Here is a 26116-nt window from a genome sequence, read left to right as displayed (position 1 = left end):
AGATTCTTCTTTTCCTTCATTTTTCTTCATTTCTTTCTTCCGCATTTGTTGATATGTCAGACCAGCTTTTGGTAACACTTTTAATTCACATTTTAGTGACCTTTGTGACATATACATACCTTCGATCTATGTAAAAAATCTGTGCGATTTTATCATCAGTTGAATAATGTTCCTTGTAAATGTGCCGACATAAATCGGTGCTGCAAGTCAATGGTTTAATTTACAACCTCGCTATATCGTGGTCCCTACTATCGTAGCGACAAATCCGACAAAACGTTTTGCAACATTTTGCTTTTTTTCGCAAATCGCGCGTGCGACACAAAGTTGCAAACGTGTTATCGAATTAGCAACATTGTTGCCGGGAGCCGCTCCCGAAAACTGCACAATGTTGCACGACGCGCCGTTTTGCAACATTGTGACCCCGCGCGGCCCCCGAAAAAGTACATTGTTGCAAACGCGTTATCAGGTTTGCAACTTTGTGGCCGCGAGTCGCTCCCGAAAATTGCACATTGTTGCAAACGCGTCCTCGGGTTTGCAACTTTGTTGTCCCAAAAATTGCACATTGTTGCACGACGCGCCGTTTTGCAACAATGTGGTGTTTTCGGGAGACCGCGCGCGACACAAAGTTGCAAACGGGAGATCGCGCTTGCAACTTTGTTGCCGCGAATCGCTCCCGAAAAAAGCACAAAGTTGCAAGCGCGGCTCTCACTTTTGCAACTTCGTTTCTGCGAGTCGCTCCCGAAAATTGCACATTGTTGCAAACGCGTCCTAGGGTTTGCAACTTTGTTGTTCCAAAAATTGCACATTGTTGCACGACGCGCCGTTTTGCAACTTTGTGCTTTTTTCGGGAGCGATTCGCGGCAACAAAGTTGCAAACGCGATCTCCCGTTTGCAACTTTGTGTCGCGCACGGTCTCCCGAAAACACCACATTGTTGCAAAACGCGCTATCAAGTTTGCAACTTTGTTGCCGCGAATCACTCACGAAAACTGCACATTGTTGCAAAACGGCGCGTCGTGCAACAATGTGCAATTTTTTGGGACAACAAAGTTGCAAGCCCGAGGACGCGTTTGCAACAATGTGCAATTTTCGGGAGCGACTCGCTGCAACAAAGTTGCAAACCCCGATAACGCGTTTGCAACCATGTGCTTTTTTCGGGAGCTCGCGAGAGTCACAATGTTGGAAAACGACGCGCCGTGCAACAATGTGCGTTTTTCGAGAGCTATTCGCTGCAACAATGTTGCAAACTCGATATCACGTTTGCCACAATGTGCGTTCGAAAATAATATGAGTTAACGATGTTACGAGCGAGAATGACGCTTGTAACAATGTTACATTCAAGCGAAGTCCTTGTAGTACTGTTTGCGTTCGAAATAACGCTTCTGATAATGTTGCAATTATAAATAGAGATTCCAACAATGTTTGCTTTCAAATATAATGCTTCAAGCAATGTTGCATTGAAAAGTAACGCGTACAACAGTGTTTTGCATTCGAAATAGTGGTTCCATCGATGTTGCATTCGCGAATGGAGACTGCAACAATGTGTGCATTCAAGTTTCAAGGATGAACAGTGAAATAAAAGTATCTTGCTACTTAAAACTCACCGTTCAACAATGTAAAAGTTCTTTTCCTGCTACTGCAACCGTGTCCCACACCTCGATCAATTTGCAACCTCAGCTCACACGGGAACAAAGGCTCCGCGCAAACTAAACGTCATTACACATTCTCAACATATTTCTCCACCCCTAATAATAACCCCTCTACATATACACATGAACAATGCACATGACATATTTTTAAGGGTCGTTAAAGGCAGATAGCCCGACGCTATTACACTTTCCAACGATTTACGACAGGGACTTTGGCCGCGTATGGTCATTGAGAGTGCCTGCGAGGATACGCAATCCAGACACCCGGCGATGGCTATTGACTCGAAGTTACGTGGATATCGAGTGTCCTTGTTTGCAAGAAACACGAGTGTGTTTCGAGCAAGCAGCTGGACATTGTATTGTCTTAAAGTTTAGCGATATTGTCCTGAGAGGATACGACCACGGAGTGTAGAAGGCAAGGGTGTTTTCTAGCGAGAGGACTGCGTAATGGCTCTCGCACGGTCGATGTGCGAGCAGCAAATAATTCGATAGCATTATTTGCGATAGCAAATAAATCGAACACATATTTGCCAACATAAAGATAAATGTGTATTTAATAACAATGATTTGATGTTACTATGAGATTGAAAATTCAAGTGAATGCGTAAAATGTAAATTACAAGAATCCTAATGATGTTCCTGAGCAATGTTCAAAGTTCTGTTTGAAATGTAAAATAGTTAGATTCTAAAATTCGGATCAGCAAAAGTACTATTATTCGATATTATGTCACACCAATTTCAATGAATCGAGGTGTCAAGTGTAAGGAGGAGCTATATTAAAGCTTTTATAAGCAGTAGTGTTTGAATAGAAACTGTGTAATTAAGACTGCTATTTCTTTATTTAAACTTCTTAATATGAAGGTAGTGTATCTGGGAATACATATGTTTGATCTCTTATTTTATCTTCTGTATGCTTAAATCTGAAAATTGAATTAAAATAGAAGCTTCACAAAAACTGTTGTTATTACAGAATATTTTATTTGACAAAACATGTTTCCGTGCCTTTTACTTGCATCAAAGTGTGTGGAGAAATTTTGAAGGTAAAATCTCATTTTGCAACATTTTGTTACATAGCTCCCTCTTGCACTGGACCCCTTACTTGGTTAGTTCCTCCAACAAATTGGTCTTAATACATAGAAAAACAGTGCTAGTCCTTTGGACATTTATTATATCTTTGGAACTCTAAATAGCGCTAATTTTTATTGACGTTTATCTCACTAATTGTAGGTACTGGTTTGTGACATTGTGTTTATAAGACTGTCTTCCTAACTGTCCCTCCTCCTTAACCCTTTAACCTATAACAACGAGTCAGACTCGTGGCAGAGATTCTGGTCAAGATGTGACAAAAATAGTTATATTAGTAAGAAGAATTAATTGTAATCCTAACTTTCGTTTTAATTTGTAAGACTGAGTATTACTGAATGTAATTAATCTGTAACAGATTAGCTTTTGTTACCTGATACAGTATTGAAAGAGTAAATGGCTGACGCTTAGATGCATAGTCAGAAAAGAAATCATAGGTCAAGGGGTTAATCACCTTTCTCAAGGAAACCATGAAATAACCAGGTATACTCCGAAATGGTCATATTAAAAAATAACAAAAGAAACATTTGGATATAGATTTGCAACGTACCAGAGAAATACTTGCGACAATAAAATATTTATGGTATTCTAAAAGTTCACGTAGAAAATGTTTGAGGGCCGAATCTATCTTTAGGTTCGTCCCTCCCTTCCTCAGCAATGATTATCTGCTCTTTCTCGCGACAGTCTGTTCGACTGGACCGTGACGTGATTACTCTCGCTAAGTAAATTTCATCGCCTTGAGTGGCACTCTTCCTTGGTTCTCGACTTGTCACGGTTTAAGCGGAGACGATAGTAGCGTGCGATAGTGTCCCGATGTCAAAACGTGGCGACGGCCGACGGGGTACAAAAGTCGACACAAAGGCGCATTCACTTCTGTAGAAACGTGCTGTTCGTGAATCCCCGAAGGGAAGAGGACAACGAGTGGCATTTACATTCACAAAGATCGCGAGTAGTAATGCAGCTGTGAATATAAAGGGAAGATGAAGAGATGATAGTGTGCGTACGATTACGGCGCGATGGAGAAGATCACGAATAACAACTACACGAAAACCTAACCGTGTCAACGAGAGAAATTCATTTTGGGCTCTGTTGAATTTTCCTCACAAATGCGAATTACAACTCGTAATGTCGTTATTAGTGCCCGCGGTTGTTAAAAATAACACTCCGGCTTTGTAGTAGTTGTACGTGGTTGTTAGTTCCAAAAATTTGTGGAATTGGATATACGCAGAACCGTTTTGGCGGTGGATTCTGCACATGAAAACAATAAAAAAGAGTTTATATATCTGACCTTGCAATAATTCTATTTGCAAACCGTTCTTCTTCACTATTCCACTCTTTATATCTTCACTATTTGTTCACACCGTGTTTGTATAAACTATAAAGTCCCAATGTTTAGTACAAAGAAACGTTTGAAGTCCAAAGTTGAAGAGTCCGAATTTATAAAGTCCGACAGAGTTCTCTTTGAAGTACACAAGTGTTCGTTCTGTTTGGAGTCCGAAAAGGTTCTGTCTAAAGTTCAAAAGCCTTCTCTCTGAAGTGAGTACACGTTCTCTCATCGTCCTAAAAATCCTTCCTCCAAGTCACATCTTAGAGGAAGAGACAGAAAAGTGGGACTTGGAAATGTCCCAATTAAAGAATGGGGCGGCTTCCCAATTGCGTAACGCCTACAGGTTATGCACTTCATCCTATAAACAAGACCTGTAGAACGTCGCACAAAGGTCCCTTGTTCGGGAAACCGGTCTATAAAATTTAGGTCCCTCTTTTCGCGGCATGTGGGTTTACGATGAGTCAGTTGTCCTTGAGGGTGTCCTGTATCGACTGCAGTGTAAGCCTAATACACCTGGCCCTAACAGTGGTGTACTGACTTAGAAGGACTGTCAATAGATAAATATGTATCGAATGTACTTTAAGCTTACAACATCCCTTTCAGCAAAATTAAGGTAAAGTGTCCTTTATCACAAGCCAGCCATTCGGAGTGCCCTTTTCAATCAAAAAGTTGCCAACCTCTTTTTTTCTTTTTTTTTTTACGCGGAGGAAATCTTGCGCCGTCGGCTAGCGCCCCGGCCTCGGGGGAGGAGGCGTAGCGTTGCCTCCCCTCCGAACTCCGCCCGTAGGCACGGCAGCACCAGGGGACCACGCCCGGCGCCGCCCCTTTCCCTGGGGGACCATAGTGGGAGGGACTCACAGTCCCGTGTATCCGGGCCGGGGTTGCCGGCCCTGGGGAGGCGATACTCCTCCCCCTTGGAGATTTCCGACCTCTGTCCTAAACTAAGTAAGGACGACCGGAAAGATTTTAATTAGAAGTATGCTATTTGATGTTTCTTTGGTGACTTTCTCCAAGTTTTAAAATACTAGTTTTCTTGTAGCGATTTTAGATAGATACTAATCAACGAACAAAGAATTATCAATCAACGTGACTATTGAGTGTCGCCAGCATCCTTCCAGTGTGCACTTATCACGTTTTTGCTTGAAGGGGCAGGGACGGAAGGGAGATCCGTAAGAATTTGTACTGCAGCAATAAAAGTAAAAAAGACCAATATAGATTGAGAAAATTATATCATTAATAAAACTAAAGGTAATTATTTAGAAAGCGGTATTGTACTACAAACAAGAAAATAACAGTTGCTTCAATTTCACACTGAAGGGGCTGCAGCCCTTATGGACGAGCCGCCACTGTTCCTATGCTAACACAAACTAGACGAAAGACAACTGTGCATAATTCCGTCTAGGTTTAACCCTTCAGTCATCGAACTATCGCAACCAAAGACACCCTTCTGTTAAGCTATTGGAATCGAAAGACACAAATTTCTAAAAATCCTAATTAATTCTAATTTCCTTCGTCATGACATATGCAAGCAATAAACGAGAATCTTGAACTGAAAAATAGCTTTTCCTTACGATTGTGCCATAAACCGTGCCAATGAAGACCTAACAGTCATACTTGAATAAATATTTATATGCAAACTTATTATAACAATTCAGTATTCCACAGATTCATTGCAGACGATATGGGAGTTATCTAAATTCTGGTGTCTCTGGAATAGCTAGAATAACTCGACTATATTTTCAGAAACTGTTATTCCAAATAAAACTCTGATCTATTTTACAACTATTCAAATATATCAACTTTTTGCTTCATTGTTCATATTACTCCATCAAACTTTTTTAATGTATTGTATTTAAGTGAGCTACTCGAAACGTCCAAGCATGTCGCTAAGCTGCGTTATTTTTGCTGATTTTGCTTTCCTTGCTTTTTATAGCGTACTGGAGTGCACGCCGTCACACGCCACATTAATTTTGTGTGACCCCTGCTTGAAGGAATAAATTTTCACGATAGTTCACGGAGGTTCCTTCATTTAAAGTGGCTTGTCTCCCAAGGTTTTTACTGTAACTCACTAACTAATTAACAGCTCTAATTAATATACTCAATGATGAACTAATAACAATTGTTCACATACTTCCCGCGATTCTTATTAAATAGAACTCGGGTTGACGACTGTAAAATTTGTACAAATGGTGCTGACGTACTAACCGATTTGCTTGTTTATTCTGATTAAGCTGATGTACTTCGAGGAAGAACGCGATGCAAACTGCTTGTTTTCGCTAGTTTCGAAGTTCTACAGGTTCTGTCTACAAATTCTAAAAGTAGTTTACTTATAATAAATTAGTGAGCATGGGCGGTGACACGAAATTCGGAGAAACCGTAGGCCATGGAGAGCTCCTAGGACTCTGAACATCCCGCCCACCTTGATAACTGGGAGGCGAGTAAGGTAAGGGTGCAGGTCTACGGAGGAACCTTTATTATGGGTTTACGACACGTCTATCGCTATTGAGTGAGCAGAAGTAGGACTCTACAGTCTGTCCAGCAAGTCGAGTCAGTAGAGTCACGATATAGCGAGGTCGTAAATTCAACTTTGAAGAATCGGCACCAATTGATGTCGCGGCACCCAGGGCCGTACCAAAAGCCTGGTAAACATCTTCCCCGAGTAGGGAAATGAACACCATTGCATACGATATATTGATGCTGAATGAATCTATCACGTGTTTGGCACGCGAATTTACCTCTACAAACTCAACTCGTTAAAATTATTTGACCCGCAGAATCTACAATACAATTTCTAGGCTCTAACTTCTTAGCCCTAACGGTAAATTGTATTATGAAGGAAAAGAAAGCTTTAATTAAAGATGTTTTCAAAAGTAGCTCTGCTAGTCGTCGGTGTCATACACTCAATCGCCTTAACAACAAACCTTGATTGTTGAAGATCTACTACTAATTCTGTTGGAATGGACAGTGACGTGATGAGCAAATCAGAATATTTCTCATCCTTGGACAATCCTATATATTTAGTCTAAAGTCCGTAAGGGTGGTAGGTATGGCACTTTGGCGGGCAGCAGTTAGACTCAGAAGCGTTTTAGAGGTTAGGTAAGGCAGGAAGTAAGAGAGATAGACGATAAGTGGAAAAGGAAAGGTTGTGCGTGTTTCGTCCTAGGCCTTCTTCTTCCTACTGTACTTGTCAGGAAGGCTATTTAAGATACCCGTGCCTTAGACACGAGAGGACTGTTAGAGTCAGGTCGGAAGTTGCATATATACAAACGGGAGCCTTTAGTAGACTAGTGAGAATTGGTCGTTAGTCCGTCCCTCTGGTGGTGGAGCGTAGGAGGTACACCCACAGCGTGAAGTGATTTTGCACTTGAACTAATTAATCCTGCACCACGTCGTAGATTTACGACACGTCAATCGGTATTCAGTGTGTAAAAACCATTAAGGCATATGGACTGCAGAAGCGTCTTCTAGGCCTAGGCATCTCACTTGAAGGGTATCGAATCAACAAGAGATCTTGAAAAATAGTCGCTCTAGAACAGCATAGCTAGGCGACCGTATTGCAAACCCGAAACCTTAACTGGTCTGTGTTGCGACACAACACTTTTTCTTAAATGATTTTAACTCAATGTTACAATGAGTTTTGTATTTTAGTTTTTCTGTTTTACTTTAAATATCACTTACCCCAATTGCCTGAAGCAAAATAGTCATAAAATAGTGCAATATCTTCTTATAATCATTATTGAATTTTACGTAGAAATTTTTAGACATGTAACCTAACTGATTTGAACAGTATTGTGCATTAAGTAGCTTTTTATGAATAAATAAAAGTACATTGAACAGAAAAGTGATAATATTTAGTTCAATTTGGCTAAAACAATTTTATTTTAGATTAGTTCCAATTTCTAGAAACATATTACATTTTTTTTAATTTCTAGTATAATTAAAAATAGCCAATTCGTCAACTTGTAATATGTATGCAAGTGTATTAATAATCAACTAATTTGTTTCTCAACTAATTAAATTTAATATGTACATATTCTGATAGATGCGCAACTTCGTTTGCAACAGTATAAATCCTAACTTGGAAAATTTCTCGATACTTTATTCATTTGACGAATAAATTATAGTTATCATTATTTCAAATTGAACCGGACTTTTTTTTAAACCGTTACAAACGGCATAAAATAGATCAATACTGTCTCGATACAGTGATAAAGATTGAAAGTGGCAGGTAGAGCTAAAAAATCCTAGGTATAGCTGAACAGACTCTGATCCGGTCACTGTCCCAATTAAGATTCAATCGGGTGCTGCAGAGTAATCAACGAACTTCGTTCCCTCCTCCCAACAGAGCCGAAACGAACGATTTGCAAGTTGAACACGATTTAACTTTCAAATACTAGCAGCCAGATCAGTCTCGTTTACTCTTTGCCTCTTCCTCTCACATACCAAGAAAACTAATCTTCTTTTAGCCCAGTCGGTTTGCAAATGAAGACGCCAAATTTACCATTAGTCGGTAAAGTACATTATGCGAACCGTCGTTAGATCGGATCGATCAAGCAAAAAGGGAAAGAACAAGAGAGCGCACTACGAGTCGCCATCAATCTTCCGAGGTGTCTGGAGCAGTGATTCGCTAAACAAAACGAAGATACTGTTCTTACGACTGATGTTGTCTAAAGACAAACGACTTCTAGCTGAAATCAAACTGCCAAAGAAACTATCGGGTTAGCTAGAATGAAAGTAAGGGTGAAAGTCATGATGCTTTAAGTGAGTATACGAAAAAATACATTAATATTAACTACAAGAACAATATAACTGAGTCATGATATGTGTTGGCTCCCACACTGTTCATGGAGCCAATTATTTAGCGAATAAAGAAAAAGTGTTTTATTTTCCAATGCTAAATATATGTATGTAACTTTCACGGTTTATATTGAAGTATGAAAAGAACACTCCCGAACCATTCGCTAACCGAGCGTTGCCGAACGCTCCCGAATCACTGACTAAATCATTCGTGAGCCGAGCACTGCCGACCGTTCACGAATACCCTGTTCGTACACGACGAGAATCGCCGACCGACTCGTTCCTGGGCCGAACATTGCCGAACGCACACGATCACCGTTCACAAGCCGCACGCGAATCACTGCGACTTGTAAATAGTAGTTCGTGAAATTATTTTTCACTTCCCCACGAACGAAGCTTCCCTTGTCTATATACCTACATAATCCTGGTAGGCCGGTGAGTCACGCGGTTTCTTGGTCACGGAGAATCCATATCACAAAGTGTTAAGGATACTTAAGTTTAGACCAGGTGTACGATACGGACGCGACTCTGCTATTTTTCAGATTAAGGTTTGAATACGCGTTTAATGTTTCATTCGTTAATTATTCCTTATCGTCAGGAGGGCTCCAAACCTCTCATAAAAGCGGAGAATTTGGAGTTTCTTCGTGCATCTCAATAGCAATTGACGTATCACATACTCGCGCGAGCCCAGGCACGTTCTCGCGAGCGAGCCGTACCGTTACCCTGGGTTTTTCTCATAAGCCCAAGTGACGCGTACCTCACATAGAACAACCCCCTCCCTGAGGGTGAGCGGTTGGCGTTGGGCGTTGACCAAGGCCCTAATCTCATTGGGAGTTTTGGCCTCCCACCCAAAACTCACCCCGGTCAAGGGACCCAAATGGACAGACGAGAATCTATAAAAGATCTGGAGGCTAACAAATAGAATTTTATGAACAAATTGGTGAACTTTGCACCTTCGGACATTGGACTTACACATAATTAACCGTTAAGAATTTAGTTATATATTGTATTAATGTTATCTAAAAACTGTGTTGCAAATAAAGAATTATTTGTTATATAATCGGCTTCACGAATCTTGTGGGAGCAAACACAAAGCTATAAGGTATTAAACCTCTGTCGCCTTCTGCTCAATAACAATTGCCGTATTGGTAAAAATTAACCTACAACTGTCAATCATTAAACCTTACATCTATAATACCTACAATGATTAACGCTTTCCAACGATGCATCATATGACCCAATAGGCGTGGGCCCAAATACTACAGTTCAGTCGAGAATGGTAACGGACGTGCGGTTGTTATACGAAATAAGCTTCGAATGACCTACGTTTATACAACATTTTTTTTTTTACTTATACCTACAGAACATACTGACAAAGTCTGATCGAGAAAAAAAACTGGGACACCCTGTATACATATACAGTATAATTATTGAAAGGTAGTGTAATTATTTCATTCCGTAAGCACTACTTAATATCAGAATATTTACGAAACAATTGCGATTCCATTATGAATTCTATGTGTCGTACGCCATCCAGAACCGTGTAAGTCTCTATTACACAATTCTAAAGCTTTCACTTTAAAAGCTCGTCTCGCCGTTTTATGCAACGATCGACGTCTGAAGAGATGCTGTGGCGAACGTTCAAGTTTTGAACTTATTTAAAGTTCGGATGCGGTCCTACCAATTACAAAAGAACTTTCTTTCCGCCTTTCTCCTCCCTTTTCTAACCTTTATTCCTCACGCTTCGCTGCCACAAGTTCTGTCGCCTAAATTCCTTTTTTAATCTCTTACACTGACAGCTTACCTTATTACCAGCTTATTATTTCTTTACTTTTCCAAGAAAAATTACAACTGGTGTTTTTTTTTTTTTTTTATAAATTACCATGAACTTGTTAAATTTTACTTTTAACCTAACCTTGAAATTTCGTAAATTTCGTCGAGTTGTATGATTAACACTGTGTACCACCGGTGGTACATTCTTGTCTGTCCCATGGGACGGGATGAGCCACCGGTGGTACATACAGAAATGTCCCACGTTGAAACACGTAACATATGATTTAGTTCAAATCAGCGCCGTCAGATGGGAGAAAGTGCGAAAAACAGCACCACCCCACGGCGGTGCCACTAAATACAGGCCCGCCGCAAACGTGTCAGTTGCTATAACGCGGCAATGGTTCATGTACCACCGGGGACTCTGCCGGCCCGATGGGACCGAGCACAAAAGCAGGCCCGCCCCACGGTGCGGCCAGTGAATTCAGGCCCCGTCGCGAACGTGTTAAATCGACCGGAAGTCTTTCTTTCATTTTGAAAATAGAAATGTTTCGATCATTTTGCTGTGTGATTGATACTTGTGACTGTAATTGTTCAAGAACTATAAAACTCGTACCTAATTGTTCGAGTACTTTCATTTTAAATTCGTATATAGGTTTGTTTAAATTCTAGCTATTCGGCTTAACGAACTGTTACAATCTATTTCTGATACACTCTTCGGAAACTCCAGTTTCATGATACGTCCTCAGCTATCGAAGACGAACGAAACGAAATTTAAAAAACCCCGATTAATAAATTTAATTTTGCTAGCTAACAGGGGAACATCTCGAAGTGATAATCACCTATATTGACGAAACTTTGGTATAGGGTAATACTCAAAAAAATATTTAATACATTGAAGGGGTGAAAATCGCCCTCAAAGATAAATATAATAAACATATTCGGTTAGAATTATTAAAAAAATTTTTCTTTTTCCAATTTGCTGTTGAAAAATATAAAATTCGTCAATTTACACTATTCCTCTGTCTCTAATAGTTTTGGAGATATTAGGCTAAATACACTGCTCGCCAAAAAAAATTGCAACACCTTAAAAATGAAATCGCACAGATCTGAAATCTACATACATATATTGTTTGGGGTATTGAAAAGTAAAAATGATTAAAATTTGGTAGAGTAGCTCGAAAAACGATTTCCAAATTTGTGCATCCCCAATCTCTGAGTGCTGCAACTTTTTTGGCGAACAGTGTATATTTACTACCTCCAATTTTTACCCTTTAACTGTGGACGACTGCCGATAAAAAAGTACGTGTCGAATATTTTTTCAGGAACTACTATATACCAAAGTTTAATAAAAATCGGTGATTATCACATCAAGATATACATACCTTTGTATGAAACAGTCGGAGAACGCCAACAATAAGCTAGTGCATACCTTGGACTGAAAAATAGCCTTTCTTCACGATTATGTCATAAACCGTGTCGACGGAGCACCAAAACGTTATTTCATCGGTGGGGTCATTCGTTTGCAATTATGGTACAGTCGGTGGAAACGATATAGCGAGTGTAAGGAACACTAGACAACAAAGAACTAATATCCGGATAGTGCGGTATCCCAAAAATAACTTATTCTTTATTTCTAAGCGCTTCTTAAGATTTCCGGCGTCCGTCTTGCTCGACGGCTATTTCCAGAATGTCCTTTCCGCGTCGTATCCCACGTTGCTCCGAAAAACCGTTGGAGCCCCCTCGTTGGACTTTTCGGGAGAAGGGCTTAGTTTATGGCACCCTCAGGTACCCGCGCGCTTTCTCTTCCCGGGTTACAAAGTCCAGGCCACCACTTTGCCGCCGGAATCTCGCATTTCTTACACGAGGTTGTAAAAAACAGTCAGACGTCAAATTACATACAGGTAATCCGAGAACCAAAACAGCAATTTGAGGGAGATAAGGAGCTCGAGCCTAGCACAGGGTCGTTCAAAGTTACCTTAGAATTCCTTTTTCAACTGCACTGTATTTAAAAAATTTGTCTGCGCCTTAATCGTTGACAGCTGCAGGTTAATTTTGACCAATTACGCGAACAACTATTGACCAGAAGGCGACGGAGACTTGATTAAATGAAAGATTGTAATTTTTAATTTCAATTCACAAATTACCCACGGCCCTGGGTGCGGCTACATCAATCGGTGTCGCCGTTTAATGCTTTAATTTGCGACCTCGCTATATCGCTTCCGTCACATATGTAAGCACAACTTAAATGAATTTAACACAGGATAGGGTATTGACGAAAAATGAATTAAACTATAGTTCTAAGCGACTGCTAAGTGCTCCGGTGTCCGTCTCGCTCGACGGCTATTTCCAGAGTGTCCTCTCCGCGTCGTATTCCGCGTTGCTCCCAAAAGCCGTTGGAGCCCCCTCGTTCGACTTTCCGGGGGAATGGGCTTAGTTTATGGGACCCTCAGGTACCCGCGCGCTTTCTCTTCCTGGGTTACAAAGTCCAGGCCACCACTTCGCCGCCGACGAAAACGGTTTTGTCCGAGAAAACGTTTATTAACACGTTAAGCGCCATGTCAGTCACCGGTGACTGACAGTATACATTTCGTTCGGGCCGCGTCAGTCACTGTTGACTGACGATATACAATTGAAAAAATTATATTCTATTAATAAATTTTAAATAATTTAGAGATCATAAAAGAACGTACCTGAATATTACTTGTTACCAAAAAAAAATTTTAACGGGTATTATTAAAAAAACACATGTAGTCTTATCGCAACCTTACACAGATCTCTGGCCGCCAGCATATCGGCGGAATCGAATATCGCGGGCTAAACGGAAATGAAGACAAAACAGTCTTGGCGCTTAACGTGTTAATATTATAGGAGAAAAAAAAAAAACAAGTGTGATTAATTTCTTCTTGCCTGATATGGAAACGAAAAAAAGACTTAAAGAACTAAACCTTCGCTCGGTTGTCGCGTTTCCGTTTTTCACTTGTTCCATCGTAATGCCTCGATCGAAACTAGTCCAAAGGGAACATCGGCCCTCTTCGGACCACTTGTGGCCACTACATACAGAAGCCTGTCCCTGGACTCAATTTTGCGAACCTTTAGAAAGGAAAGATGCTCCTCTGTGGCGGAAGAATATAAGAAGTCTCTAGATAAGATTTCCGTGTTTGAGGTGTGAAAGTAGTCCTCAATATTGGAGTTGAAAATCTTCATATTTTCGATATCTCAAAAATTCTTGATTTGAGAAAAATGGTTTAAACGTTATTTTATTAAATTTCTGTGTGAACACGTACATAAACCAATGGAATTTTGAGAAATCATTCCACAATAATTACTTATTTCGGCAAGATGTTTACGAATTTGAAACAAAATAACAATGTTTTTTTCTGATATATAATGAATAAAATAATGACGTTACAAGTTAAATTCAAAGTTGTGTGCTTTTCGAATGTCTGGCATTAAGACAAAAAATTAAGAGTGACAGGGTAAATTTTGAAAAATATAATGGTTTTCGAAAATTCTTCACCACTTAAATATAGGATATCAGAAACCTAACTTTTTTCCATATCTTCTACGTTTTCGTATGAAAACTCGCCATTTTTTTTTTAGGGGCTGTTTTCACTCCTAGGATCGTTTCATTGCCGGAATAAAAAATGGTTTCATTACTAACATCAGTTGAACTACACTTCTGCAAAGTCTCAAGTTTTTCTTCATTTTCCCTTCATTTTCTTCCCTTGTGAGTGAAGTTATTAGCACAATTACAGACTGAAAATATAGACATGCTCTACTAACAATGCTTAAAAATCACTCATGCGTATTTGCACACCGAATTAACCTAGTGTGAATTAGTTCAGTAGAACCTTCATTTTCAACAAATCGATTATGTTATATGAATTGAGCGACTTGCGTGTTACAAATGAGAATACGATGTGCAAAAGAACCTTACGTATTGCTGCAGCATAACTGGCGCATGACAAGGGAGCGACTTGTATGTTAAGAGAAACAAACGAAGCACAGGAGACAAGAAAATTAGTATTTAATGGAGCCTGCTTGGGCGGAGCTGTTTTGAGGTATCCAAGAATTAGTGGTTGGTGTGTTTTTCCAACTCGATTAAGGAGGTTCTGGATTGTCACACCTTTGAAGGTAGACGGCAACGAGGTGATCTTCGATAATATTCTGAGATGACGGGAGCTTAAAAAATCACGAAGTTTGCGTCAATTCTCGAAATCGTAAAGCTAGTACTTGCTTACTCAGCATGTCTACCTATAATATTCGATTTTCCTAAGTGTAACAGGATGCTCTTTCCTTTCGTTAAGTATCCTTAATAGCAATTTTAAACGCGCTTCTTAAGTTCATCCATTAAGGGGATATACCACCATCAAGCGTCTAAAACTAGCTAAAGTTTGACAATTTTTTTCATAAATAACTAGTAAATGAAAAGTTTCAAATTTTTTCAAAGAATATCAACGTAACTTTCAGCTGTTTTTGCAATTTTTAGAAAGTAAAAGTGTTACAAAGCGGAGGAGTTATTCACTTGCGAAACCTCTTCTGCTGGAACATCGATCGCTAGCCGCCATCGCATCGCCGGCAAAGATTGGAACGTCTGAAATAAAGTCCTTTTGATCTATAAATAAAAATGTGTCGCCTACAGTGTAGCATACGAGTTTACAAAAATTGTGATCATTATAGAAACGATGGTAGTTTCTAACGAAAAGAATCAACTGAACATTTCTAAAAGATCAAATAATTGACGTGTTGAAAAATTTTTTATTTATAAACCAAACAGAATTTTTTATTTCCTTGCCAGCGATGGCGGCCAGCAATCGACGTTCCAGCAGAAGAGATTTCGCAGCGACTCCTCCCTTTTGTGACATTTCTCCTTTTTAAAAATTAGAGAAAAAGCTGAAAGTTACATTTCTATCCTCTGACAAAGTTTGAACTTTTCATTTAGTAGTTACCTGTGAAAAAGGTGTCCAAACTTGTATCGATTTTTAGAAGCCTCAGAGTGGTCCTACCCCCTTAAGTTCGTCCATTAACAAAACGCAGGAACAGCCGTGCTCGCTCAGTGACAAGAATGGCACCGTAATCGCTGTAACGAACTTATCTTCGAGAATAATTAATTCGCGTTTAACATATCGTTTGCAATCCAATACGTATCACGCTAATTAAATTGCATCTTAAAACAGAGACAGACTTCGTAACGAGCAGTGGAAGATAACCGAGGTAAGAACAGCAGGGAATGCTGTAAGTGTTTTTCGTCTTAATTTCCTTACTGAAAAAGGAAAAGAGCAATGAAAATAAAGATGCGGTATAAATTCTTCCTACAGTTTGAAAAGTTTGTTGGGATTTGTAGGTTTAAGATTCGTTTTATCGCTCGAACAGCGCTATAAGTTTCTCTTTCTTTTTCTGGATACCGTTCTAGGGGCATAAGTTGGTTTCTCGAACGCGATTAGAATTCGTGCAGCCTTTGTATCCAAGAAGAACGACTTTCGACCGCGTCATGAGATAAAGCGACGCAAAAAATGGAATGTATAATCTTTTACACAATTATACGTATACAATTTTACGTTCGTTACTTCATTTCTCGATGACGTATATCGCGATTGGATCTAGCAAATACGAACTTCTACCAGTTTGCTGTAATATTTGGTCATCCCTTAAGTTCGTATCGAATTTTATAATTTAGGTCAATATTTTCAATGAACCTTTAAATTTGATTTAAAAAAAAACGTAAACGCCTTCTCATTCCACAATTTTTTTCCTTTTTTTTTTGTGGTAAGACCATTATGTCGTCGCTATAGTACTTCCTTGGATTTTCATTAAAATATTTTTCGCTTTTGGCACGACCTTATGGAATGACCTAATTATACTGCGACATGTGAAGATTAGTTTTCAGATGAATTTACATAGTGAAATGAAAAAGAAAATCCAAATTGACAGGAATGAGTAACCAAGTGGAATGAAGTAACCAAGCTTTTTTCCTTTTTCTTTTTTACGTGGGGGAAATCTTTCGTAGACACCCCGCCTCTCCTGAGGGAGAATCGTAGGAGTAACCATGCCTAGGAAACTTGAAACTCTAACCGGAGTAGGGACATTAGTCCTGACATCATTGATAGCAGTCAGAAATAAAAGTACGCTTAGAGGTTATTCTAGTGATCACGAAGAAAAATTTGGCAAAATTCAAGATTTTTTCTTTCGGTGCGTGCAATGGATGGCAGTGTTAAACTTTTTTTCTCTTATTGAGACTGTTAGTTTTACTCGTCAACCAAAGAAAAACTAATCTCTTATTCTCTTGATGAACGGAGATACCGTTTCTCACACTGTTTATGTGAGTAAGGTGATAACGCACCCCTGTTAGATGAGGTCATCGATGCCTCGTGTGACCGACTCTGCGTGCCCGGTAGAGTCAGTCCTCTCAAGACATTAATAACAGAAGGAAGTCACTTCCGATGCGTAGAGGTATAAAATATCCAAGTATTAAAAGCTGAAGCAGTTTATTTAAAACCCACTTTCCCAACAGAGACACTTATAAAGCACGCAAAACAATTTTTTAAGCAGCTTTTCAATTGTTTCTTTAATGCTATATCTGGAGGTAAGGATAGAATTGATTTCAGCTCACAGACTCATCCAAGACAAAAAAATCGAAAAGATTTTTAATCGGTATCAGTGCCGCTATCGCAGTTAATAAAATCAGCAATATAAGTTAAAATTTAACAAAATAAGTATCGAAATTTTCCATTTTTTTAGGCGGTGAGGTCTAGGTTCAGCGATGAGTAAAAGTAAAGGATGATGTGGAGGTCTAGGTTTCGGGGTGACTAACGTTAGGATGATGCGGATTTGTTTACAATTAAGGAAAGGAGACAGGATGACTAAAAACTAATGAAAGATAGGAGAGAGGTATACGACACAATTTTCCGATGTAAAACACATGAAATATTCAACGTGGAAATGTAAATCTGGTACCTGCGAGAGCTAGCAGTATGTATTATAGAATAACGTGTTAAAATTTCAGACCAATCGGCTGGTTAGTTTTTCTTTTTTTTATTCTACTTCTGCCAGCTGAAAAAAAAACTTTGAGCTACGTCATTTTCAATGATTTTTGTGAATGAACTAGGTTTCGGGGTGACTAACGTTAGGATGATGCGGATTTGTTTACAATTAAGGAAAGGAGGCAAGATGACTAAAAACTAATGAAAGATAGGAGAGAGGTATACGACACAATTTTCCGATGTAAAACACATGAAATATTCAACGTGGAAATGTAAATCTGGTACCTGCGAGAGCTAGCAGTATGTATTATAGAATAACGTGTTAAAATTTCAGACCAATCGGCTGGTTAGTTTTTCTTTTTTTTATTCTACTTCTGCCAGCTGAAAAAAAAACTTTGAGCTACGTCATTTTCAATGATTTTTGTGAATGAAAAAGAGAAGTCAAGAAACGAAATGAAACTTTTAGATTTATGAAAACAGTATATAAATGTTTATCCGTTAAATCCATTCCTTAGTTGTTAAAACGAAAGAATTCGCAAGCGTACAATAGAATGCTTGCAATTAAAATCTCAATTAGTCTACAATACGAAAAGAAATGTTTAAACAGCGTTGAAAAAGAAGCCACGCGTGTAATATAGGATTGAATGGCGCAATTGAGAGATAAATGTTTCCGAAACTTCCAGTAGACCAATCGATCGACGCATAAAAGTAGAACCAAAGTTGGTTAGTTATGCATGAATCGCTGATAGGGGCGGAAAAGCGATCGCCCGACGATACCTAATGAAACCGAAGTCTCAAAAGATTCTCAACTCAGCGTTTTTGGTCCACGATGCTTTTTACTCTCATTCTTCCTGGAATTTTCTACGTCACGACGAAGAACTGCTGCCCTACACATTTCCGAATCGCTTCATCATCGTTGCCCATCAGTTACCAAGGAAGAACGCTTCGTGGCTGAAGCCCGGCCGCGGAAGAGTTTTGCAAAAAAATATAAGAAGAGCAACGAGTAAGAAGCGAAATACATAAAACGAGGAAAGACGAAGGGAGAAGGAGGAGAGAAGAAGCGAATGTACCAATGGGAAATAGATAATAGAGCTCGATAGAAAAGGGGACAAAGAAGACGAATTGCGTAAAAACTATGCGTTTCGAATAACGAACGGTTAAGCAATTATTAACGTTCGTGTATCGCAATTCACTAAACGGTTAATTATTTAGTTTCTTGCTAAATATTACAGTTATCAAGTTGATGCATATGAAACATCGTTTTTTGAAATGAAACTTCAGATACATTTTGTTTCTTAAAAAAATTCTGTGTTTAACCAAAATAATTTCCACACGAGTGTATACACTTTTCTCAAGGATTAACTAATTTCATTATTCCAAATATATAAAAATCATTAGTCTTTGAATGAAAAAATTCTTTGACTGCTACTTTTACAGAGTCTTCATTGCGGAATAATTTTTTTGTTACAAAAAATGTTCAGTTGTTTGGAGAAATGGTAGTCTGTTGTGGAAAGGTTGAGTGAATTGGGGAGGATGCGGCAAAATTTCATATTCCTTACCGTGGACTGTTTTCAATAATTTTTCTTAAAACGTTATCATCAACGGGCTTCTTTGGCCTTCCTCTTGGCTCATTTCCAGTGAAAAGTTACCAATCTTGAATTTTGCATACCAACGTTGAAGTGTCCTAACATCTACATAACCCTTTAAGGCATAAAAAAGAAATGTAAAACATTTGACAACCAAACAGTTTATGACATGGCTTGGGACATGTTTACGACACAGCGAGCGCTCGACGATGGGTGACTATAGTCACCGTTAGTAACGAAAGGGTTAAATCATCTATGAACAGCCATAAAAAAGAAATAAATGACCCGGAAAGCTCAGGAGGAAAGTTGTCCTCCTCCACAACTATGCTCGATCATATTCTGTATCTGTGACACAAACACTGTTGCCCAAATTTCAACGAGAACAATGAGAACATCCACCTTACAGTCCGTACATCTCACCATGTGATTTCCATGTGTTTGCTCAAATGAAGAAAGATATGACTTGGAAGGATTTCAGTACAGATAACGAAGTGAAAGAAACAACCTTAAAATGGTTACGAGAAATCGAACGCAAACTTTTTGAGAACGGATTTCATAAATTGGTTCCTCGTTGCGACAAATGTTTACAGATACTCGATGATTATGTTGGAAAGTAGTAGCTGGCTGTCAGTTTACGTTGCTAATAAAAGAGATTTTTTTCAATCATTCGTATTTTTTCTAGGGAGAAGCTGTAACTTATTTATCGACTCGTCTCTTATATTCGCGGTATTATACTAACCTTTCTGATACGCTGAAAGAACGGAAAGATGCGGTGGATATGACACATTGATCAGTAACAGCAGAGACGGGGACGGAGGCTAACCAAGGAACCGAACTCTTTTCTCTGTTGAATTTGAAGGGGATGACCGACTCCCGCGTGCATTCAAGCGCGCCGTTATTGCTTTTTCCAAGAAATGCAGAGGCATTGTGCAGCCATTAAAACGGAGATCGGCCGTTCTACGTTTATCTCGAGTACTGAACTCGACTGTCAAAACAGCTGACCTATTCTTATGAATTTATTATCTCATCCCAATGATGCATTCTCAGAGGAGTGAGTTTGAAGATTTGGTATTTTAAAACGAGATATAGACACTATGCCCAAAACGATATTTAGTCGGAGTAAATTCCTGACTAGAAATTTCAGTTAGGCAGATATTAGGTCCGCATTAAGCTAGCCTAATTTGCCTGTTAGGCCCGCATGCGGTATGCAACGCGGAATATTCGCGACCGCCTAATTGGGAAAGCCGCGTTAGGGCCGCATTAGGCTTTCCCAATGACTATCCAACGGGGCCAACCGCATTAGCCCCATATTAGAATAGCTTTATTAGGCTGTCATTGGGAGACATTAATGAAATCTTATGAGGAATACCTCATCAAGACACTGTATGGATTAAATTGTAAAAACTTTTATCTTGTTGAAAGCTCTCTTATGGCGACCTAACCTCTGTAAATGTCTGTAAATATTCCTACATATAAGTTTCAGAGCCCCACTCCACCTAATTTAGGTGTGCGCTCGGCCACCCCCGTTTGGGCCACGTATGGCAACTGTTAGGAATGCCCAACTTAGGCGTGCGCTCGACCACCCCCATTTGGGCCACGTATGCAACTGTTAGGAATGCCCAACCTAAGCGTGCGCTCAGCCATCCCGATTTGGGCCACGTATAGCAACTGTTAGGAATGCCCAACTTAGGCGTGCGCTCAGCTACTCCCATTTGGGCCACGTATAGCAACTGTTAGGAATGCCTAACTTAGGCGTGCGCTCGGCCACTCCCATTTGGGCCACGTATAGCAACTGTTAGGAATGCCTAACGTAGGCATGCATTATTCCTTCCGAATTAGGACCTAATGCGGTAACAATTAGGCTTGCAGTATTTAGATATGCCTAATCGTTTCCGCATTAGGCCCACATTCGTCTTTAGGCATGCCTAACTGAAATTCTAGTCGGGTTAATTTCCAAATTTGGAAGACGATTCGTGCAAAGCATTGTATAAGGAATTTTCAACATGCAGGGTGGCCCAAACTTTGTCGGTATACTCTATGGCAATAAGAAAGGAAAAAATGTTATTTAAACATATGTAAACAGAAAGTTATAACAATAATATGAAATACATTCAACATTTTCAACGACCTCAGATCGTAAACACAGCTCGCATGAACAGACTACATATTTAAGGTATACATATCGTTGATCTGTTCCTATTTTATATCATAATCTCACATTCGTTACCATTTCCTTCATATTTGGTATTACTGTTATAACTTTTTAGTAAAGCTTGGAACGACCTATGTTTATATAACTGTTTCGACGCGATTCTTAAACTTTATTGCTTCAGGGTATCGCATCTCTCACACGCCAAATTAATATTGTGTGAGTTTTTCAATGTTTGAATATGCGTGTGTAGGTGTGAACTGTGCCGTAAACTGTGTTGCTGATCTTTTTGAACTTGTTTTTGACATGAGGCGCGTCGGGCCTTTCGTACAGTTTTGATCTAAAAACTAAGGTGAGGGGGTGGCCTATGCGGACGAATAGGAGTCGTCCCACGTCCTCGGCTGTCCTCCGGGAGTAGGGGGTGCGCAGCCCACCCTAGTTTTCTCCAGTCGACGGAGTGGGGGTGTGCGGCCCAAACGGGACTGATCTGTGTGTATGTGTAAAGTGGCTTTACGACACGTCAATTGCTATCGAAGGAAATGTACGGGCGCCAGGAAGGCGTATGGCACACAGAAGCGTCGAGTTTCTACGTCCATAAACACTTTCTGGTCCTCGACACCGCTTCGAACGGAAAAGTAAATACAAAAGATTTGAAATTAGAAGCCCTCAGAAATAGCAACGATTGCGTTTGCGACGCAACAATAACATTCTTTTATTTCTTATGCTCATAGAACATACTGACAAAGTTTATTTGGAAAAAATTAGAACATCCTGTATTGTTTAAGAATTGTATTGATGACATTTTCAGAATGTACATATAATTGACATACATCTACAAAACGTATGTTTTAAAAATTTACAGTTTTCTTCACGATTCCCACAAATTGCAATTTTTTCAAAAATTTTTGGACACCTCATCTATAATAGTATCCTAATCTTCTAGTATTGAAAACTTCCCTTTATGCATTCATCATGGAAAATATTTATACTTACACAAAATATATTCATCTTTCGTCTTACGCACAATTATTCCATTAATCATTTAGAAACTACTGTCTTCACGTGTACCTGTACATTTTAGAAAACGTTAACGAGTAATTTCTTTCATACTAAAAACTGTAACAAACAAAACATTGATTACATCCTAAAAATCTAAAGAGTAGGTATATCTTAAATTCACGTAAACTGATTGAACACTATTCTAAAAGTCAACGTTAATTTTCAAGGAAAAAAGATTAATATCATCCGTGTGAATTTTTTATACGAATTACTGTTCGAACAATGTTATCATAATTTTACGGTAATAGAATATGTTATACGCAAAACACGAGAGTAGATCTCCAATTCGACTCCAATCAGTTAATACGATCTCACAAGCGAGAACAAAGAGCAAACATAAAAGGGGAGGAAGAAGGTGTCGGTATTTCAAGTTAAATGTAGAAAGGCGAGTTCCGAAGCAATAAATGGTTCCAAGTCAAGTCAAAGGAGGCTGGTCCAATGTAAATCGTGGTCTATTCCTTGGTACCGGCTGCTAAGGCCAGCTATCGTCGAATCTCCATTATAAATGGCCTCGTGTGATTTACATTCTGTCGTTTCACCGCAGCCACTCCCGGTTATACGTTATGGCAATTTGCCTCACTCCATCGTGAAGATTTCCTTCTTCCTTCCTGATCATTGAAAATCCCAAAACGCTGAAGGCTGACAAATACTGTTCTGCTTAGATCTGCGTTTTCCCTAAAACTCTTCACATATTGTATAAGCATGTATGTACATCTCTCTTCATAGAATCTCATTCTTCTGTTAATAATGAAGCTACAAACGACTCTTACTAATTCTAAATCTGACACAACTTTTACACTTCAAATTTCTTGCATTCGATAATATGATATATAATTTTTTTTTAATATACTATTTCAACGAATCGTGACGTTTACGAGAAAAATATTAAGACGAAAGAAAGAAATTGTACGATTAACCCTTGTACGGAGTTACAGGAACAAGTAAAAGGTAAAACTGACCCAATACATACTGATGCAATTTATACATACCTTCGGAGGCCCTAAGCGCAAACATGATTACAAGATCTCAGAAGAACAAATTCATGCACATTTCTTTTTAAATTTATTAAAAATAAACGTCGAAATTTCCATAATAACTCATTTTAATAAATAAAAGTAACGCATTCGTATACATATATTTGCATGAAAAAAGTATAAAAATAAATCAGTTCAAATTTAAATTTTAAAAAATTGATAACTAAAGGTTTTTTTTCTGGCTTTGGTTTTAGCAAATATATCTATAATGTCATCGTAATTAAATGAGCTTTACCGTGTCATTATTTGAAAACAAATTGGAGATCATGGAAGTGTACACGAAACAGTGTCAATTATGTCGCTAGCCAAAAACTGCAATTACTTGGCAGCGCGCTTATTGAAGTTTTAATAAAATGTCTGAAGCGCTTGTTAACTTACGTGTTTTTGCAATCAGAGCACTCCAAATGAAATAGGGATAATGAAACAAATAAGTACTACCTGAAGCATTCTAAAAAAAGAAACCCCAAATTTGCATTTAAATTAGAACATTTATAGTACTAAATCTGCTTTTTGCTCTTTTTATTTTACAGCATATGCGTGACGGTGGTTGTGCTGAATGTCCACTTTCGATCGCCACAAACTCACAAAATGGCTCCTTGGGTAAAAAGAGTTTTTATCCATATTCTTCCTCGGTTATTGGTTATGCGAAGACCTCAGTATAAATTCGAGACAAATAGGTAAATGTTTATTACCGTTTACTTATTATTTAGAAGTTTAAGTTAATCAATTCTGTTTTAATAATCGTTCCATTTGCAACTTTTTTACATTTATTATTACGAGAATACAGAAACTAATTTAATGTACACGCTGCAAAATATTGCGTGATAAATACGACGATGGTTTATACGTACTAAACACAAAAAGTGAAATGTACACTCCTGTTCATTAGTATTAGGGCGCTTATTGAATGTGAAACAAACTTAAACAGCCATTACAAAATTGTTAAGATTCTGAAACAAGTGATTCTGTTTAAAATTTCATAGTACACCAAGTGTACTATGGTGTAACGACATAAAAATAAGATCTTAATAGTACCATTGATTATGCCACGCTAAACATTCACATGGAATTGAGTTTGAAAATGTGTTTATTGTAGGCCGTTGAACTTGTTTCGGCAACCGCTTTCGTATAATATGAAAGGAATTATAGCTGTGTTCATTGATTATGCTACGCTAAACATTCACATGGAATTGAGTTTGAAAATGTGCTTATTGTAGGCCGTTGAACTTGTTTCGGCAACCGCTTTCGTATAATATGAAAGGAATTATAGCTGTCAATTTAAAAAAATTCACAGTATCGTCATTACGCGAAAATTATTGCAAATTTAAACAATCTATTCAAGCCATCGTATTGCGTATAAAAAGTAACGAAACTTTGTCCTCCTCTATTTTTCTCACAAATCTACCACTTACGAGAGAAACGCAGGAAACTAATGGCGTGAACACCCTGTATAGTTTTACTAATGATACTAAGTTTGTCGAAGAAGTATAATTTAAATCATATAATACTTTTTGTACGAACATAAGAGATGTCCTAATACTTATGAACAGCAGTGTACATGTCAACAGTTCGTGATCTTTTATTATTTATATGTATAAAAGTCTATACCAGTGCCGTTCAGCAGACCTTTAAGCGGGCAAGGGCGCCCGCCGATGCCCGCGAGCAGAACTGAGGGCGAAATCACGGGCTAGTGATGTCGCATACATTAAAGCGAAGCGGGAGAAAGACGCTTGTGTTACATATTTTGGGAATATCATTCTCCTTCTTAAAACGAGCGATGGTTTCTATTAGGTGATTCGGAAAGTTCGTAGCGAAGTGTAGGAAAAATTAAAATCATCGTGTCTCTGTTTCTAATTGAGATAGCGACAAAAACCAAAAGGTATTTCACTCGTTATTTGAAGACGAACCCAACGCACTCCTCAAATTATTCGTAGGTGAACGGGGAGTACATACCGGGTGGTTCGGAAAGTTCGTAGCGAAATGTCGGAAGATTTCAAACTGATATATCTCTGTTTCTAATTGAGATAGCGACAAAAATCAAAAGGTATTTTACTCGTTATTTGAAAATAAATCCGATGTACTCCTCGAATTACTCCCAAGACGAACTATATTTTCTGCGGTAGAGCGTTGCCACGAAAAATTCAACATCCACGCTCCGCTGCAGAAAACATAGTTCGATTTATATCCATCCCTGTTCATCTTATGAATAATTTGAGTCGTGCGTTGGAATCGCCTTTAACTGTCGAGGAAAATACCGTTTAACTTTTATCACTATGTCAATTAGAAACAGAGATACGATGGTTTAAATTTCGCTACGAATTTTCCGAACAACCCAATACATACATACACGCACCGTTGCTCGAGAAGGCGTGGCTTGTTGCTCAAGAAGGCGTGGCTTGTTGCTCAAGAAGGCGTGGCTTGTTGCTTCAGAAGGCGTGGCTTGTTGCCCGCCGATTTGTTTACGCCCGAGGAAGCCTAATACGCTGCTCGTGCGGGCAATGACTGAACGGCACTGCACTGGTCCATACTTTTGCTCTATAGTCCTATAAAGAATCTTATACCTACAATTAGAAAGGAAAACAGTAGCAGCTAGAAAATAAGTTTTGTTGTATTATCTGCATTATCTTCAAAGTGAACTTATGAATTTACCCATATTTACAGATATAGTTCTGGCAGAGTA

General features: G+C 38.8%; 1 protein-coding gene across 1 annotated transcript in view; it reads left to right on the top strand.

Moving 5' to 3' along the window:
- LOC108579057 (acetylcholine receptor subunit alpha-like) overlaps window positions 1-26116 on the top strand; it is a 115761-nt gene that overhangs the window by 80448 nt on the left and 9197 nt on the right. The window contains exons 4-5 of the mRNA XM_017942491.1: window positions 23967-24113; window positions 26098-26116. The exon at window positions 26098-26116 is cut by the window's right edge and continues 134 nt beyond it. Coding sequence (XP_017797980.1) covers window positions 23967-24113; window positions 26098-26116 — 166 coding nt within the window. The remainder of the gene's footprint in view (window positions 1-23966; window positions 24114-26097) is intronic.

Source organism: Habropoda laboriosa, unplaced genomic scaffold (assembly GCF_001263275.1).
Source record: "Habropoda laboriosa isolate 0110345459 unplaced genomic scaffold, ASM126327v1 scaffold42, whole genome shotgun sequence".
In the NCBI taxonomy this organism is placed as follows: Eukaryota; Metazoa; Arthropoda; class Insecta; order Hymenoptera; family Apidae; genus Habropoda; species Habropoda laboriosa.
This window is presented reverse-complemented; position numbering and strand designations above follow the sequence as displayed.